Genomic DNA, 17,527 nt, shown 5'->3' on the forward strand with positions numbered 1-17,527 from the left:
CAATCAAATGTGTTGGATATTGTGTTGATATTGATCATGTGTTGATATTGATAATGTGTTGATATTGCTATTGTGTTAATATTGATAATGTGTTGATATTGATAATGGGTTGATATTGCTATTGTGTTGATATTGATAATGTGTTGATATTGATATTGTGGGGATATTGATAATGTGTTCATATGGATAATGTATTGATATTGATACTGATGATGCGTTGAAATTAATTGTGTGTCGATATTGATCATGTGTTGATGTGTTGATATTGATAATGTGTTGATATTGATATTGTGGGGATATTGATATTGATAATGTGTTGTATGGATAATGTATTGATATTGATACTGATCATGCGTTGAAATTAATTGTGTGTCGATATTGATCATGTGTTGATGTGTTGATATTGATAATGTGTTGATATTGATATTGTGGGGATATTGATATTGATAATGTGTTGTATGGATAATGTATTGATATTGATACTGATCATGCGTTGAAATTAATTGTGTGTCGATATTGATCATGTGTTGATATTGATAATGTGTTGATATCAATATTTTGTTGATGTTGATATTGATATTGGTAATGTGTTGACATTGATATTTTGTTGATGTTGATATTGATAATGTGTTGATATTGGATGATGTAATGAAATGATATATTCAGTGATGAAAATATTTTTTTATTTACATTTTTTTATTAGTATTTTCAATATTGAACAGAACTGGAATTGGTCAAACTCTCAGTTTAAAACATGTACAAAATGATCCTCTTTCCCTAAAAGCTTGATCGTCATGACTTTTTTTTACATGAAATGGGAGGTTAACTTGGCCCCAGACAATCAATCTGAGATTGATTTAAGTTTCAGTCATGGGATTTTTGCTTGACCCCTGTATGTGTGGTTGGCACATTTTAGAGGTGTGATATCTCAATCTGGTGCAAGAACATCTGACTGAAAAAATGATGAACTTGTATGCCATGCCAGTTACCAGGTTTCTATCCAACCATTTCATACAGATTAATTACCTGACGCTGCTAAAAACAGGAAATGTCAGTACAATTTCTTAAATGTCCACAGACAATTTGTTCTCTAGAAATGGTGGGATCTTTTTGTGTCTGTAAAATGAATTATGTGAGAGAACTGGTGGTGGAAACGCATTTATGTGCAAATAGTGATATAATTGGAAAGGGAAATGAAAGGGGGGATACCTAGTATGAATGCATTCAACTGAAATGTGTATTTCGCATTTAACACAAGCACTCTGAATCAGAGAGGTGCGAGGGGTTGCCGTCATCAGTGCCCGGTTAACCATCATATCGAAGTATATTTGGAGTTACGTAATTATATGTCGGGTGGTCCTCCCACTACGACTCGGGAGACCATGCTGTATATTAGGCTACAAATTAAATAAATTCTGATGAACTTCACAGGATAGAGAAAGTGCACAGTGATGAGTGTGATGCTACTTTCCACTAAATATCGAGGATCTTATTCTGGTGACATGATGATCGATGCCATTTGACAAATAAAAATAATCCATAGTAATCTCACCATGTAGACTAGACTACCCGCACTGTATCTGCAAGCTGTAGGCTAGAGAACACATGCCTTGACCAGAGTGGGCCCTACTGCTACATAATGCAAAAAAATGTGTGACGAAACCATCAGTAGAGTTGAAAATGCGATGGAAACCCATTTAACTTGTATTTTTTATTTGGTACATGGGAATTTAGCTGCAAAAGTCATTTTTATGTGCACTACGTCATCACGTATAGACTTTTATCCGCAACAAGTCAGTTTGATAGGAACATATCTCTGGTGGGAAAATGTGCGTATTTTTATGTGGGTTTTAGAATATTCGCATGAAAATCTGTCACCAATTGGATGGAAACCTAGCTTGTGTCACCATAGCTGGTGTAATCCTAGAAAACATTTTTTTTTTGTCCCAACAGAGTCGGTTATGGAGTGCTCACACAACTGTTATGGGAATGGAGAGTGTGTGTCCAGCTCCTGCCATTGTTTCCCAGGGTTCATTGGTCCGTACTGTTCAAGAGGTATCTTTTTCCCAACTCCTCATCTATCTATTGATATCGCAATCTATACATGAGCAAGCTTCAATGGACAAATATTGGCTATATTTTCAGAATTAATTACCATGTGCATGTGATATTTGTTCGTAGTTTAGGGTTAGGTTTAAGCTAAATGTCAGGGTTAGGTTTAGGCTAAGGGTTAGGTTTAGACTAATGGTCAGGGTTAGCACTAATCGTTCAAATCAAATATTTGGAGAGGAAGGGTTGTACTCTAGTCCTTTGTACTGTAGCATGGAAAGATAGTGATTGGTTGATTTAAGGTTGTATCAACACTGCAGCTATACAATGGACTATCACTCAAATGTATTTATGAAGCCCTTCTTACATCAGCTGATGTCACAAAGTGCTGTACAGAAACCCAGTCTAAAACCCCAAACAGCAAGCAATGCAGATGTAGAAGCACAGTGGCTAGAAACAACTCCCTAGAAAGGCCAGAACCAAGGAAGAAACCTAGAGAGGAACCTGGCTATGTGGGGTGGCCAGTCCTCTTCTGGCTGTGCCGGGTGGAGATTATAACAGAACATGGCCAAGATGTTCAAATGTTCATAGATGACCAGCAGGGTCAAATAATAATAATCACAGTAATTGTCTTCGGTGCAACAGGTCAGCACCTCAGGAGTAAATGTCAGTAGGCTTTTCATAGCCGGTCATTCAGTGTATCTCTACTGCTCCTGCTGTCTCTAAAGAGTTGAAAACAGCAGGTCTGGGACAGGTAGCACGTCCGGTGAACAGGTCAGGGTTCCATAGCCGCAGGCAGAACAGTTGAAACTGGAGCAGCAGCACGGCCAGGTGGACTGGGCACAGCAAGGATTCATCAGGCCAGGTAGTCCTGAGGTATGGTCCTAGGGCTCAGGTCCTCCAGGAGAGAGAAAGAAAGAAAGAGAAAAAGAGAGAAAGAGCGAAAGAAAGAGAAAAAGAGAGAGAATTAGAGAGAGCATACTTAAATTCACGCAGGACATTGGATAAGACAGGAGAAATACTCCAGATATAACAGACTGACCCTAGCCCCCCGACACATAAACTACTGCAGCATAAATCCTGGAGGCTGAGACAGGAGGGGTCGGGAGACACCGTGGCCCCATCCGACAATACCCCTGGACAGGGCCAAACAGGCAGGATATAACCCCACCCACTTTGCCAAAGCACAGCCCCCACACCACTAGAGGGATATCTTCAACCACCAACTTACCATCCTGCGACAAGGCCGAGTATAGCTCACAAGGGGGGGGACCCGGACAGACCACGTCAGTGACTCAACCCACTCAAGTGACGCACCCCTCCTAGGGACGGCATGGAAGAGCACCAGTAAGCCAGTGACTCAGCCCCTGTAATAGGGTTAGAGGCAGAGAATCCCAGTGGAGAGAGGGGAACCGGCCAGGCAGAGACAGCAAGGGCGGTTAGTTGCTCCAGTGCCTTTCCGTTCATCTTCACACTCCTAGGCCAGACTACACTCAATCATAGGACCTTCTGAAAAGATGAGCCTTCAATAAAGACTTAAAGGTTGAGACTGAGTCTGCGTCTTTCACATGGGTAGGCAGACCATTCCATAAAAATGGAGCTCTATAGGAGAAAGCCCTGCCTCCAGCCGTTTGCTTAGAAATTCTAGGGACAGTAAGGAGGCCTGCATCTTGTGACCGTAGCTTATGTGTAGGTATGTACGGCAGGACCAAATCGGAAAGATAGGTAGGAGCAAGCCCATGTAATGCTTTGTAGGTTAGCAGTAAAACCTTGAAATCAGCCCTTGCCTTAACAGGAAGCCAGTGTAGAGAGGCTTAGCACTGTAGTAATATGATCAATTTTTTGGGTTCTAGTCAAGATTCTAGCAGCAGTGTTTAGCACTAACTGAAGTTTATTTAGTGCTTTATCTGGGTAGCCGGAAAGTAAAGCATTGTAGTAGTCTAACCTAGAAGTGTCAAAAGCATGGATTAATTTTTCTGCAACATTTTTTGAGAGAAAGTTTCTGATTTTTGCAATGTTACATAGATGGAAAAAAGCTGTCCTTGAAACAGTCTTGATATGTTCATCAAAAGAGAGATCAGGGTCCAGAGTAACTAATATGCTTTATATACTATTGAGTAACATTGTCTCTTCCCACAACAGCTGCCTGTCCTGTCCTATGCAGTGGCAATGGCCAGTACACCAGGGGGCGCTGTCAGTGCTACAGTGGATGGAAGGGCACAGAGTGTGACGTGCCTACTACCCAGTGTGTAGACCCCCAATGTGGAGGCCATGGGATTTGTGTGACGGGCAACTGTGTGTGTAATGCTGGCCACAAGGGAAGCAACTGTCACCAAGGTACACCACAACAATATGTAGTGTCACTGTTCGATTTCCCAGCCTGTCGGCGATGTATACAGTACTTATACAACTTAAACAATAGCTCTTTTCAACTTCACCAAGCAAATAATTCCTTTTGTTCCTCCATCGATACTCTGCATGCATTAACTCCCTCCAACCATTTAGCCACCACAGGTATGGATTGGAATTGATTCTGAATTGTCCATCCAATGTGATTGCTTCAGTGCGCTCTCGAACAAGAACCCTGTGAGATTCAATATCTCTCAGTCTGGGTCTATTTCTCATTGTTATCGAAAATACTTCTCGCTATCCCCTCTACCCCTTCTCCCCCTGTTCAGTCAGTTTAACTTCATTGATCCCAATTCAGACAGAGGCAATTCACTTGTCAGATTTACATCTGCAGATCAGTGACCCAATGTGTAAAATCTTATTGAGTCGAGGGAGTAATTAAATAAAAATGTTGCGCTCATTGTGAAGTGAATTAAGAGAGAAAGTACATAAGTGCTATTGTGGAATTATGCAGGAACGGTTGGACAATGTTGTCAGTTGACTCAAACTGGACATTTGGTTCTGGTTTGATGACTGCCTTACAGTCCCTTCAGAAAATATTCACACCCCTTGTGTTGTGTTACAGCCTGAATTTAAAAGTTATTACATTTAGATGTCCTTTGTCACTGGCTTACACACAATACCCCATATTGTCAAAGTGGAATTATATTTTTAGAAATATTTACAAATTAATAAAAAATGTAAGGCTGAAATGTCTTGAGTCAATAAGTATTCAACCCCTTTATTATGGCAAGCCTAAATAAGTTCAAGAGTAAACAACGACCTAATCTCTATACCCCACATATACAATTTTATGTAAGGTCCCTCAGTCAAGCAGTGAATTTCAAATACAGATTCAACCACAAAGACAAGGGATGTTTTCCAGTACCTCACAAAGAAGAGAACCTATTGGTAGATTGGTAAAAATAAAATAAAATAAAAAGCAGACATTGAATATCCCTTTGAGCATGGTGAAGTTATTAATTACACTTTGGATGGTATATCAATACACCCAGTCACCAAAAGGATACAGGTGTCCCTCCTAACTCAGTTGCCGGAGAGGAAGGAAACCGCTCAGGGATGGTGACTTTAAAACAGTTACAGAGTTTAATGGCTGTGATAGGAGAAAACTGAGAATGGATCAACAACATTGTACAGTAGTTACTCCACAATACTAACCTAAATGACAGAGTGAAAAGAAAGAAGCCTGTACAGAACGCAAATATTTCAAAACATGCATCCTGTTTGAAATATGGCACTAAAGTAAAACTTCAAACAAATTGGAAAATGAATTAACTTTATGTTCTGAGTAGAAAGCGTTATGTTTGGGGCAAATCAAACCCATTATTGAGTTCTATTCTTCATATTTTCAAGCATAGTGGTGGCTGTATCATGTTATGGGTATGCTTGTCATCAGCAACAACTAGGGAGTTTTTGGGGGATAAAAAAAACAGTATACAGCTAAGCACAGGCAAAATCCCAGAGGAAAACCTGGTATAGTCTGCTTTCAAACAGACACTGGGAGACAAATTCACCTTTCAGCAGGACAATACCCTAAAACACAAGGCTATATCTACCCTTGAGTTGCTTGTCAAGATGACATTGAATGTTCCTGAGTGGCCGAGTTACAGTTTTGACTGAAAGCGGCTTGAAAATCTATGGCAAGACTTGAATGTGGCTGTCTAGCAATGATCAACAACCAACTTGACAGACCATGAATAATTAAAAAAATAATAATGTGAAAATACGTTTCAATCCAGGTGTGCAAACTTGTACATGCTGACCAAACGTGCCATCGTGCGTATGTTGATTTTGTTCCCCACACCAGAAGCGATCAGGACAGTCAGGTTGAAATATCAAAACAAACTCTGAACCAATTATATTAATTTGGGGACAGGTCAAAAAGCATTAAACATTTATGGCAATTTATTTAGCTAGGTTGCTTTTGCTAGCTAATTTGTCCTGGTATATAAACATTGGGTTGTTGTTTTACCTGAAATGCACAAGGTCCTCAACTCTGACAATTAATCCACAGATAAAACGGTAAACCGAATTAGTTTCTCATCATCTCTCCTCCTTCTTTTTCTTCTTTCGACTTTAAATGATGGTTGGCAACCAACTTTACAGTGCATTACTACAACCGACTGGAGTGTGGATGTCAGTTCATATTTCCCACGTGGGTATATGCTCCTAAAAACCAATGAGGAGAGTTGAAAGGCAGGATTTGCAGCATGTTGAGTGTCACAAATTGAACCAACTTCTATTTTAGCGCCTGGCCACGCAGACCCTTACTCTGGCGCGCGAGCAGTGTGGGTGCAATGATTGAATAACATGTACGACCCTGCCTCACACAGGAAGCGGCGCAGGTCCTAATCCAGGCACTTATCATCTCCCGTCTGGATTACTGCAACTCGCTGTTGGCTGGGCTCCCTGCCTGTGCCATTAAACCCCTACAACTCATCCAGAACGCCGCAGCCCGTCTGGTGTTCAACCTTCCCAAGTTCTCTCACGTCACCCCGCTCCTCTGCTCTCTCCACTGGCTTCCAGTTGAAGCTCGCATCCGCTACAAGACCATGGTGCTTGCCTACGGAGCTGTGAGGGGAACGGCACCTCAGTACCTCCAGGCTCTGATCAGGCCCTACACACAAACAAGGGCACTGCGTTCATCCACCTCTGGCCTGCTCGCCTCCCTACCACTGAGGAAGTACAGTTCCCGCTCAGCCCAGTCAAAACTGTTCGCTGCTCTGGCCCCCCAATGGTGGAACAAACTCCCTCACGACGCCAGGACAGCGGAGTCAATCACCACCTTCCGGAGACACCTGAAACCCCACCTATTTAAGGAATACCTAGGATAGGATAAAGTAATCCCTCTCACCCCCCCCTTAAAAGATTTAGATGCACTACTGTTCCACTGGATGTCATAAGGTGAATGCACCAATTTGTAAGTCTGCTAAATGACTTAAATGTAAATGTAAATGTAATGTATGTGTACATTTATTTTGCGACACGAGAGGTGTGGTCAGCATGGGGCGGCAGGGTAGCCTAGTGGTTAGAGCGTTGGACTAGTAACCGGAAGATTGCCCCTGAACACGCAGTTAACCCACTGTTCCTAGGCCGTCATTGAAAATAAGAATTTGTTCTTAACTGACTTGCCAAGTTAAATAAAGGTAAAATAAAAATAAATAAAAAATGTTAGAGACTGCTTCTACAAAGTAGGTGCTTCTACAAAGTATTGACTCAGAGGTGTGAATACTAATGTAAATTTAAATTAAGTTTCAATAAATGTGCTTACATTTTTTTTAAATATATGTTTTCACTTCATTATGGGGTATTGTGTGTAGATAGGTGTACATTATTTTGGGTCTGTAACACAACTACAGGTGGAATAAGCCAATGGGTATGAATACTTTCTGAAGGCACTATGATTAGAACCAAATTATTCTCAATGAGTCACTGAGATCAATATACTTGTATGTGTTTGCTAAAAGGCTGTACTAGTAATAAGCTGGCTATGGAGCATGTTCATATGTTTAGTTGTTTATTTCATGATTAAGTCATCCCATATACAGTAGTTCAACCATCTCCTTACCTTTCTCTTGTTTTCCTAGCGGACTGTCTGGATCCAACCTGCTCGGGCCACGGAGCCTGCCACCACAGTGAATGCCACTGTAACCCGGGCTGGGGCGGAATCGGCTGTGAGATCCTGAAGAGCACGTGTCCTGAACAGTGCTCCAGCCACGGAACCTTCCACACCGAGACAGGCACCTGTGTCTGTGAGGCTAACTGGACAGGCTCCGACTGCTCTTTAGGTCAGACCACACTCTCTAACTTTTTATTTCGGGTTTAGCTGTCTGGCTTTGTGTTGTGTGTGAGGAGACTCCTCCAGTAAGGAAAAGGATGATGGCCCTCATTAATATAAGGAACATTTTAGACAATTAGTTTGTTTTCTTGTAGGTACTTTGCCAGTTTGAGGGCTATGCTTTGGTTTTAGTAATCGGTTCATTTGTTTAAAAGATCAGGTGATTCATACTCAATGTCCTTCTCTAGAATGGGTTTTATTTAGTTTAGTCTAATCGCAGTGCCAAATTAGTACCTGCATCTGCAGTTCACAGTTGGAGACCCAAATTGAGTAGCGTCACATTGGAACCTACTGGGTTTTTAACTATCTGGAGCTAAGATTGATTAAGCCACACATTTACTTGATTGTGCGATTGAAATCTGAGGGGTTTTGCGTAAGAGGGTGTACTGTAAGTCTGAAATGATGGATGAGATGAAAACCTAGACTGCTGGCAGGAAAGAATAATGGGAATTTAGGGGACCAGGGAGTTTGTCTCAATTTATTCACTTTCAGACAACATCCAAAGTAAGGCCATTTGTTATTCTATAAAATACTTTTGAAATTCAGGACAGAGTCCCTCTTTCCTGCCGTGAAACATCCATTGCCGGTCGATGTTAAAAATTCTACATTGAAGGGAGTGAGGTTAGCTTACTTAAGCAGCCATCCAAACTTGTATTTGCCCACCTAGGTAGTAGTCAAGGTTTCTCTCTTAATTATCTCAGCAGTTCCACTTCAATTAAATAAACTTTAATTAACAAGCGGCGTGGCATAGATCGACCACCCACTCTGCCATCGTGCCGGAGTCAGGGGCTTGCTAAAAGCAGATAAACACCTTTGCGCTAATGAAAAATTGATTTCATGGATTCTTTGGGTGGGGAGGGGGCCCTTGGAATCGAACGATCCCCCTCCAGAGGCATGGTTAAAATTCTGGAGTGTCGTCTAAGCTTAATCAGAAACCCACCAAGGTCTGTCAATCGAAGAAAAACTCCATTCAGAGGGCGATGAAAGCAACCTATTTAAAAAGTGCAAATTAAGGTAGGTGAGGTGGTTTCGCTTGTAAGCGGAAAACAGAAAAATTAGTGAATTTTGAAACCTTGACGTGTTATCCTCAAGGATATTCACAAGGGTGCTAGGTGGACTAGTTTTGTGTCGATATTTTCTTAAACTTACTCAACTACTTTTAATGGGTGGGTGGCGGACTGCTTTTTCCTGTAGCCTACTTGAAGTAAGGTTTTTTCAAATCTTAGAAAGTCTGTTCTTACTGTCTGAACGCTGCTGTGGTGACATTTCAAAGTGTTCTGGAGGCTCTGAAGGCAATACTGGGTCTGTTCCTGTGAATAAACCATTCCCTTCATTGTTTCATATGGTTTTCCCTCAATAATAGAATGGAGCATTCAGTATGGTTTGTAGCATGCCAGTGACTGAAGCACTCTCCTTGGTCTCCTACTACCTGTGGATTCAGTAATGAGAGTTTCTCACCCACACCGCCTGCTGTCTGACTACATAGAGACATCTGCTTAAGTAGTTGGTCTTATGCTTTTGTGGTCCTTGGTGACTAAAATAAGTGAGTTGACCTGCTTATTTGAAAGCCTGTAGGTCTAAAGATGTCTCAAGCTAGCCTTTTACTTCAGTCTCTTGTAAATGTTGTGGGATTTAACGTTCCAGGATCAAGCTGAAATCATTGGGGATAACTGACGGCAAATGTAAAAACCTTGTTTAGTCTGCTCTGCCAGTTAAATAAATGAAAACGAAGCAACAAAAGAGTAAACAAATTTGTTTTCGTTTTTTTTTTGTGGCAGGAAAATGTGTCCTTGTCTCCCATCACACCTGAATTTGGAGAGAAAAATATCAGGCTTTGTGCCTCTTTATTCAATCAATATGTAAAGATTATGATTCAGCTGTGGCAGTGGAACTAATGTACTGACAGCAGAAAAAATGTATTATTCACTATGTCCATACAAGTACTTACAGATTTAATTACTGTACACTACAATGGCACACGTCTGTCCAGTGTATGACGGATGACTCTGTTTGTGGTTGTGTGTCAGAGGTGTGCACTGTGGCCTGCGGCCCCCATGGAGTGTGTGTCAGTGGGACCTGTCACTGCGAGGAGGGATGGGCAGGCTCAGAGTGCGACCAGAGGGACTGTCACCCACGCTGTACAGATCACGGTGTCTGCCGAGAGGGCAAATGTGACTGTCACCAGGGCTGGACAGGAGAGCACTGCACCATTGGTGAGTCGGCAGAGAACCAGTACAAAGAGGCAGGAATGTACCAATTTATTCTCCATCAATGCTCCTGAATATGCCCAAGAGTTGCTTTCAACAGTATCTTGAATGCAGTCTAAGTTGAAGAGCTTGGAAGAAATGTGCCTCCTATCAATCAATGTTTGCATCATATAACCCTATGAAACATAAAGAAAGAATTTTCTAAATGACCCATTCCATTTCACTTTCACTGTCCTTGACACCTGACATCACCATTTTCCCTTTCCCAATCCACCTGAAAATGGATTTCAGAAGTGACTTATCCAACTAATCAAATAAATAAAAATTGTCACATGCTCCGAATACAACAGGTGTAGACTTTACCGTGAAATGCTTTGTTACGAGCCCTTTCCTAACAATACACAGTTAAAACATAAGAAACATTTGCATTAAATAAAAAAGGAAATAGTAACACAATCAAATAACAAAAATGAGAATATATACAAGGAGTACTGGTACTGAATCAATGTGCAGGGGTACAAGGTAGTTGAGGTAATATGAGGAGGTGAAGCCAGTCAAGATGCTCTCAATGGTGCAGCTGTAGACCTTTTTCAGATTCCGAGGACCCATGCCAAATATTTTCTTTAAACAGTAGAATATAAATATGCTCTTTATAGAGTCCTACTGCCTATTCTACGACTCAACTAAGGGAAAGTATTAAGGGAAAAGAGGGACAGCTAGTACTAAGGTCTCATTCAGCTTTGTCTCAATGGTATAGCCATCTCCGAGATGACAGCTTCACTGTGCCTTAATAGAGGCCAAAGCCCCTCGGTGACATCACCCTCTTGTTGAAACAGACCCCGGCTCTCCAAACCCTAATGACATATTTACAAAACGTTCTCCTCATCAGCAGTTATCCCATCCAGAGAATGAAGCTGACTGGTTAGAAACCAGGAGAGAGAGATGAGATTGCACTGGGGTGATTGGAGGGGTTGCATTCCTGATGTTATTATCTCTGCCTCAATGAGAACTAAAATCCTGTCCCTTTCAACTTCTTCCTGTTTAACCCCCATCAGGAAACCAATTCCTCGCCGTAGATGCGCCTGGGATGAATAGGCAGCCATTTACCTATTCTTAACAGGAACTAGGAGCTTATTCCTTTCTTATAGGGCTCTCTGAATAACTTCAATTCGCATAAAGCACCTTTAATCACGTTACATGGAGAGACCTTGACGAAGGGGCTTGAATAGACTGCTTCCCTGGACCAACTGTTGTCAGACACGTTGCGATTCTGTTTTTGCATGGGAGTCTTAAGCACCGCTGTTACTTCTTCGCTCTCCACTGCTGTTTTTTTCTTCTAGTACACATCCAGGAGCATTTCAGCATATTGTCGTCCCAGTACACATCCAGGAGTCCTATACATTACAACTATCAGTCATGTAGCTGATTGTCCTCAGAGTACACAGGAGCTATTCAACCACTTCATCATTGGAACAAAGCATGGAAGTAAACTCCCAGGAGCACTTGAATGCATAGAAACACCTTTGTAGTAAACTGAAGGATAATACGCTACACGGCTTTTAAATGGAAAATGCGCTTATAGTTGTAGCTGCTGTATAGCTGGTGTAACAGAGCTAAGTGCAAAAGTTGACACTAGAATGCTATTCAGACAGCATTAAAACACAGCATATTAATGTTCGAGCGTGTGTTTGTTAGCAGCTGCCACCTATTCAGTTTTATTTATTTATTTATTTTTACCTTTATTTTACTAGGCAAGTCAGTTAAGAATAGATTCTTATTTTCAATGACGTCCTAGGAACACTGGGTTAACTGCCTGTTCAGGGGCAGAATGACAGATTTTGTACCTTGTCAGCTCGGGGATTTGAACTTGCAAACTTTCGGTTCCTAGTCCAAACTCTCTAACCACTAGGCTACCCTACCGACCCCCCTAGTTATAAACTAGGTTCTTTAGATGTTCTATGTGAATGTACTGTACATTGTTATTTACTTTATGTGGAGGGTTTAATAGGTGGATGTGTGTTGTTAGGAATGAAAGCATGCCACTACTGCTATTGCAACGTATCTCACCAGGCAAGCCTGATAATTTGCTCAAGCATATCCTTAACACACACAACTGTGAAACATTCATAGTTCAAATCTATTTACATTTTCCTCTTCATGCTGTCTGTGTATGTTTTCTCTGTAGTAACCCTTCTATAATACCTGTTTTCTTTCTCTCTCTCATCTGACAAGCTCTGGATTCAAGAGTATCAGGTAATGTACTTTCCTGTCTTTCGCTCTCCTTCCTGTTTCGTATCAATAGCCCCCAACAAATGTCATACTGAACATGTAAACCCCCTTTAAATGGGGTAAGCAGATAACTTTACTTCCCTCAACAGAATCAGAATGTGACAACCATGCTGTTTTTTTTGTGCTCCATCATCCACCATGAAAGATCATATTTACAAAAGTGATAACAAAATCCTAATCACTGTCAGGGCTAATGACATACAAACAATATGGGCTGTACCTTAAAGGCCTAATGCAGATGTTTTTATCTAAATATCAAATCATTTCTAGGTAGAAATTAAGTACCTTCCTGTGATTGTTTTAAATTAAAGTGGTAAAAAATTAACAAAAATAGTTTCGTAGCAAATACTATTTTTCTCAAGCAACAATTTTGCTAGGACTGCTTGGGAGTGGTCTGAGTGGGGAGGGGAAAACTGAAAACTAGCTGTTATTGGCAGAAAGGTTTGGAACTCTCTGTCTTATTGGTCTATCAACTAATTACTGCCTGGTGATGTCAACTTTCAGGCGGTCTTTTCAAACAGCTCTTACACAAAGGTCATTATCATAATTTTCACAATTTCACAGTATTATTCCAACCTCATAGTGTGGAATATATACTCACATGCCAGTTTATTAGGTACACCACTCCGTTCATGAAAATGGATTGCTTCTACAGACAGTGAGTCACTTGGCCGTGGCTTTCTATATAAAGCAGGCAGACGGGCATCGAGACATTCAGTGACTGTTCGATTGACTGTTAGAATGGGCAAAACAAGTAACTTAAGTGACTTTGAGCGTGGTATGGCACACTGGATGGCAGGCACACTGGATCCAATATCTCAGAAACGACCGCTCCCCTGGGCTTTTCACGCACAACAGTGTCTAGGGTGTGCCCTGAGAATGGTGTGACAAACAAAAAACATCTGTGGGCAAAAACAGCTCGTTGATGAGAGAGGTTGAAGGAGAATGGCAAGATTTGTACAAGCTAACAGGCGGGCCACAAACAGACAAATAACGAGGCAGTACAGCAGTGGTGTGCAGAACGATATCTCGGGAACGCACAACTCGTCGATCCTCGTCACGACTGGGCTATTGCAGCAGACGACCACACCGGATTCCAGAAGCGGCTCCAGCGAGCATGCGATCACCAACACCGGACAATTGAGGAGTGGAAAGACATTGCATGGTCCGACGAATCCCGGTTCCTGTTGCGTCATGGTGATGGCAGTCAGGATTTGGCGTAAGCAGCATGTGTCTATGAACCATCCTGCCTGGTGTCAACGGTACAGGCTGGTGGCGGTGGTGTACCGCTGTCCAATCTGCAGCAACTGCCTGAGGCCATCGCGTTAGCATGGACCAACATCCCTGTGGAACGTTTCCGACTTTTAGAATCCATGCCTCGAAGCATTCAGGCTGTTCTGGAGGCAAAGGGGATATGACCCGGTATTAGAGGTAACTAATAAACTGGCCGGTGAGTGTATATAAAACAGAAAATCACATTTTTGACTGCACTGGGCTTTTAACCATACAAAGCTTAACTGAAAAGTATTGCATACCAAGTTGTCAGGTATATCTGGACTGAGCTCTACCTCTTTCTTTCTTCTTGTATCCTATACTCAGATAATTGTGTTTGTCAGTCTAGATATTCCTGCAATAGAGATAAGTAATTTTCTTTTCCAAATGTTTCCCCTCTCCTCAATGGTAATAGGAGCAGTCAAGATAGGATATAAAGGTAACGGAATGACTACCCCAGAGAGATTGTCATCAACAATCACTCGCCTGCTCTGTTTTCTTCCCCAAGCACACATCTTATGTCCCAGTCTATCACTGTTTCTATTGTGATCCCAGTACCTTCATACGTGTCCGTCCTAACTAGTCAAGCACACTCTCGGTCCCCCTTTTCCTTTCTGAATCCTTGTGTGTCAGAAGAAATGCCAAGCAGATGTAGCCAGTCAGTTACAGTATGCTCTGTTCTTGTTCAAACCTGTGAAAAAAGAAATGCAATATCCTGGCATCAAATAGAGATGCTGAGACAACACCAACAAACCCTTTCGTCTTTACCTCTATCTACCCTTGTCTTTACTTTGATAGTACCTTCACATGGGTGTTGTGCCGGTTTTAGGCCAAGATAAATGTGTGTTGTTTTTTGTGCTGAATTTGGTAAATACTACAGATAGGAATAGAGTAACTTTGACTAATCAGCATGTCATAAAAAGCAGAGCAAGGATATTCGCAGTACTAACCCCTATTATCCAACTGTGTGTTGACCTCTATGCATTGTTAATTTCCTACATTTGCCAAAACCATTTCCATTTCAAAGTGCCCTGAAATGGTATGGAAATCAGTTAAAGGAAAAAACCCATGTGAAATTACAGTATCTTTAGACCCTCCCCCCCACCCCCACCCCTCGTCAGAATTATATGTCCTGTTTGTCCACTTTATACATTTGTTTTCATTTTGTCCCTCTGTGCTGCCCCTGAATGACTAAGTCTTGTCTCCTCCCCTCAACCTGTCTCCCTCTCTCTGATTGGTTAGCATGGTGATTGACATGATTGTTTTGGCAGATGGGTGCCCTGGGTTGTGCAACAGCAATGGGAGGTGCATTCTGGACCAAGCCGGGTGGCGCTGCATCTGCCAATCAGGATGGAGAGGGCTAGGATGTGACGTTTCCACGGAGACCCTCTGCTCAGATGGAAAGGACAATGAGGGGGGTAAGAACAAAGTCCATTATTCTTCACTCTTTGCAAATTATATAACTTTGTGTCAGTATGATGGACTGTTGAATTAAGGAGTTTTTATTTGATCAGCTGTATTCACAGAAAGAGCAGAGTTAGGGTATTGTCCAATATCAACACAGTTGCATCTTGGTCTTATAGATGGACTGGTGGACTGTATGGACCCAGACTGCTGTTCACAGAGCTCCTGCCAGGGCCAGGCCTACTGCCGTGGATCCCCAGACCCCACAAGCATTGTGGGCCAAGGTCAAGGGTCATCCTCCTCTCCGTTGGACCCCATGGGCTTTTACGCGCACGTCAGCTTCCTGGTTAGGCCTGGTGGTTGTCACGTGATACCTGGTGACAACCCTTTCAACAGCAGGTGATCCCCATCAAGTCCATCTGTCTTGTTGGATGTCAAAAGCGCAGCAATATTTAAGCAAAATCAGTTGTCAGTAGTGTATCATTGAAATAATCTCAGTTGATTGAATCTTTTTGTATTTTCCTAGAGTTGCTCCTGTAGGACAAACTGTGGCATAGCTCTCTTAGGGACCTTGACTTGATGAGTATGGGTAAAAAATGTGTTATTGAGTACCAGATTGAGCATACTGATTTGATGTATCAAACCTTAATGGGATTTGAAACCTTATAGTGGAAATAATGACATTTCATCATTCGTCGACATAAAGGAGTAAGAATAAATTTGCAAGTAAGTTTCTCAGCAGACAGAAATGTATTTCATTGGGAACCTCAATGCACTCTCCCAGTCTGTTCTGGATCATAAGTAGAGTTTGTTTTGCGGCTGATGGAGAGGAAATGATTGCTAACTGTGTGCCGAAAGCTTTGGGAATATAATCCCCACAACTGACAGAATAGTTTGGGAGTAATCCTTATGTAAATAGCATGCTTTACCACAAATATAGAATGAGGCAACCTCCGAGCCGGTCTGGCAGAGGCATATTAGTTCACCCGCTGAAAATGTCAATTTTATTCTCTTTATCTCCGTTAAGAAGTTGGTTACATAGTCACAGACATTCAGGCAAATTTCAGTATTTAAGCACACAGACATTCTGCAAAGTTTGACTAAATGAATTACATTTCTGAAGTTACAAAACTCTATATAACTTTATTTGATAATTATTTTGGGCAAAATAGGGTGAATGGGATTCATAATAAGCACATTAGTAAAATTACAAATCTTTACTTTATTTGGCTGATTAGACCGTGATGGGTACTACCAGTAGAATGGGGGACAATTCCAGTTTCATATATTTAGTCTAACAGGCACACTGTGATAGAGAAAACAGAAACACAACAGACAAGACAGAACTGTCCAATCTGAGCAGCCATTCAGTGGTCCTGGTAGTCTGGGTAGAATAACAGCATAAGAGAACATGAGAAAAATTGAAAAAACAGGCAATAGTATATGGGAAATATTTAAAATAATAAAAAAATAAGATGATGATGTGATTGGTAACTATATAATATACTTATACCAACCTAATCTGTATATTTCTCAGAAGAATGTATCTTTTTCAGGATTACTCTGTCTTTGGCCAGCTTCTCCATGAACTCCTGGCAAGGGAGGTTGAAGTTTGTCTTCACAATAAGCATAGGAACAGTGAACCTATTTCTTGCTGCTGTCCATATACCATTCATTCCGTTTCTTGGAAAGAGCCATTGTACCTCCTCTGTCTGCTCTTCTTACTCTCTTAACTTTTTCTTCTGCTCCAATCTTTCTCCTCTTCTTTTCTTCACTTGTCTTCCTTCCTTTCCTTCTCTTTACCTTTCCACCTCACTCTTCTAATCTCCTCGCTTCACTCTTTTTACTCCCTTCATTTTTCCTTCTCCTTCCTCTCCAATCTTTAATAATAAATAGTACACTATTAGATAAAATACTTTGGTTCACAGATTCCCATTGCTTGCCTCATTTTTGTATTTTACCTCAAAAACATTGTTTGGAATAATACATTGGCAGGCTCTGTAATCGTAATCTTTACCTTTCCTCCTCTCTCTCTTTCACTCTTCTTCTTCCTCTCCAC

At 41.4% G+C, this 17,527-nt stretch overlaps 1 protein-coding gene across 1 annotated transcript in view; it reads left to right on the forward strand.

Annotated features, from left to right (window-relative positions):
* si:dkey-237h12.3 (teneurin-3) overlaps positions 1-17,527 on the forward strand; it is a 172,077-nt gene that overhangs the window by 106,514 nt on the left and 48,036 nt on the right. The window contains exons 9-16 of the mRNA XM_065019761.1: positions 1,954-2,055; positions 4,192-4,386; positions 8,046-8,246; positions 10,324-10,509; positions 12,736-12,756; positions 14,480-14,503; positions 15,336-15,482; positions 15,648-15,867. Of these exons, the coding sequence (XP_064875833.1) occupies positions 1,954-2,055; positions 4,192-4,386; positions 8,046-8,246; positions 10,324-10,509; positions 12,736-12,756; positions 14,480-14,503; positions 15,336-15,482; positions 15,648-15,867 (1,096 nt within the window). The remainder of the gene's footprint in view (positions 1-1,953; positions 2,056-4,191; positions 4,387-8,045; positions 8,247-10,323; positions 10,510-12,735; positions 12,757-14,479; positions 14,504-15,335; positions 15,483-15,647; positions 15,868-17,527) is intronic.

This window comes from Oncorhynchus nerka, linkage group LG6 (genome assembly GCF_034236695.1).
Source record: "Oncorhynchus nerka isolate Pitt River linkage group LG6, Oner_Uvic_2.0, whole genome shotgun sequence".
Taxonomy (NCBI): domain Eukaryota; kingdom Metazoa; phylum Chordata; class Actinopteri; order Salmoniformes; family Salmonidae; genus Oncorhynchus; species Oncorhynchus nerka.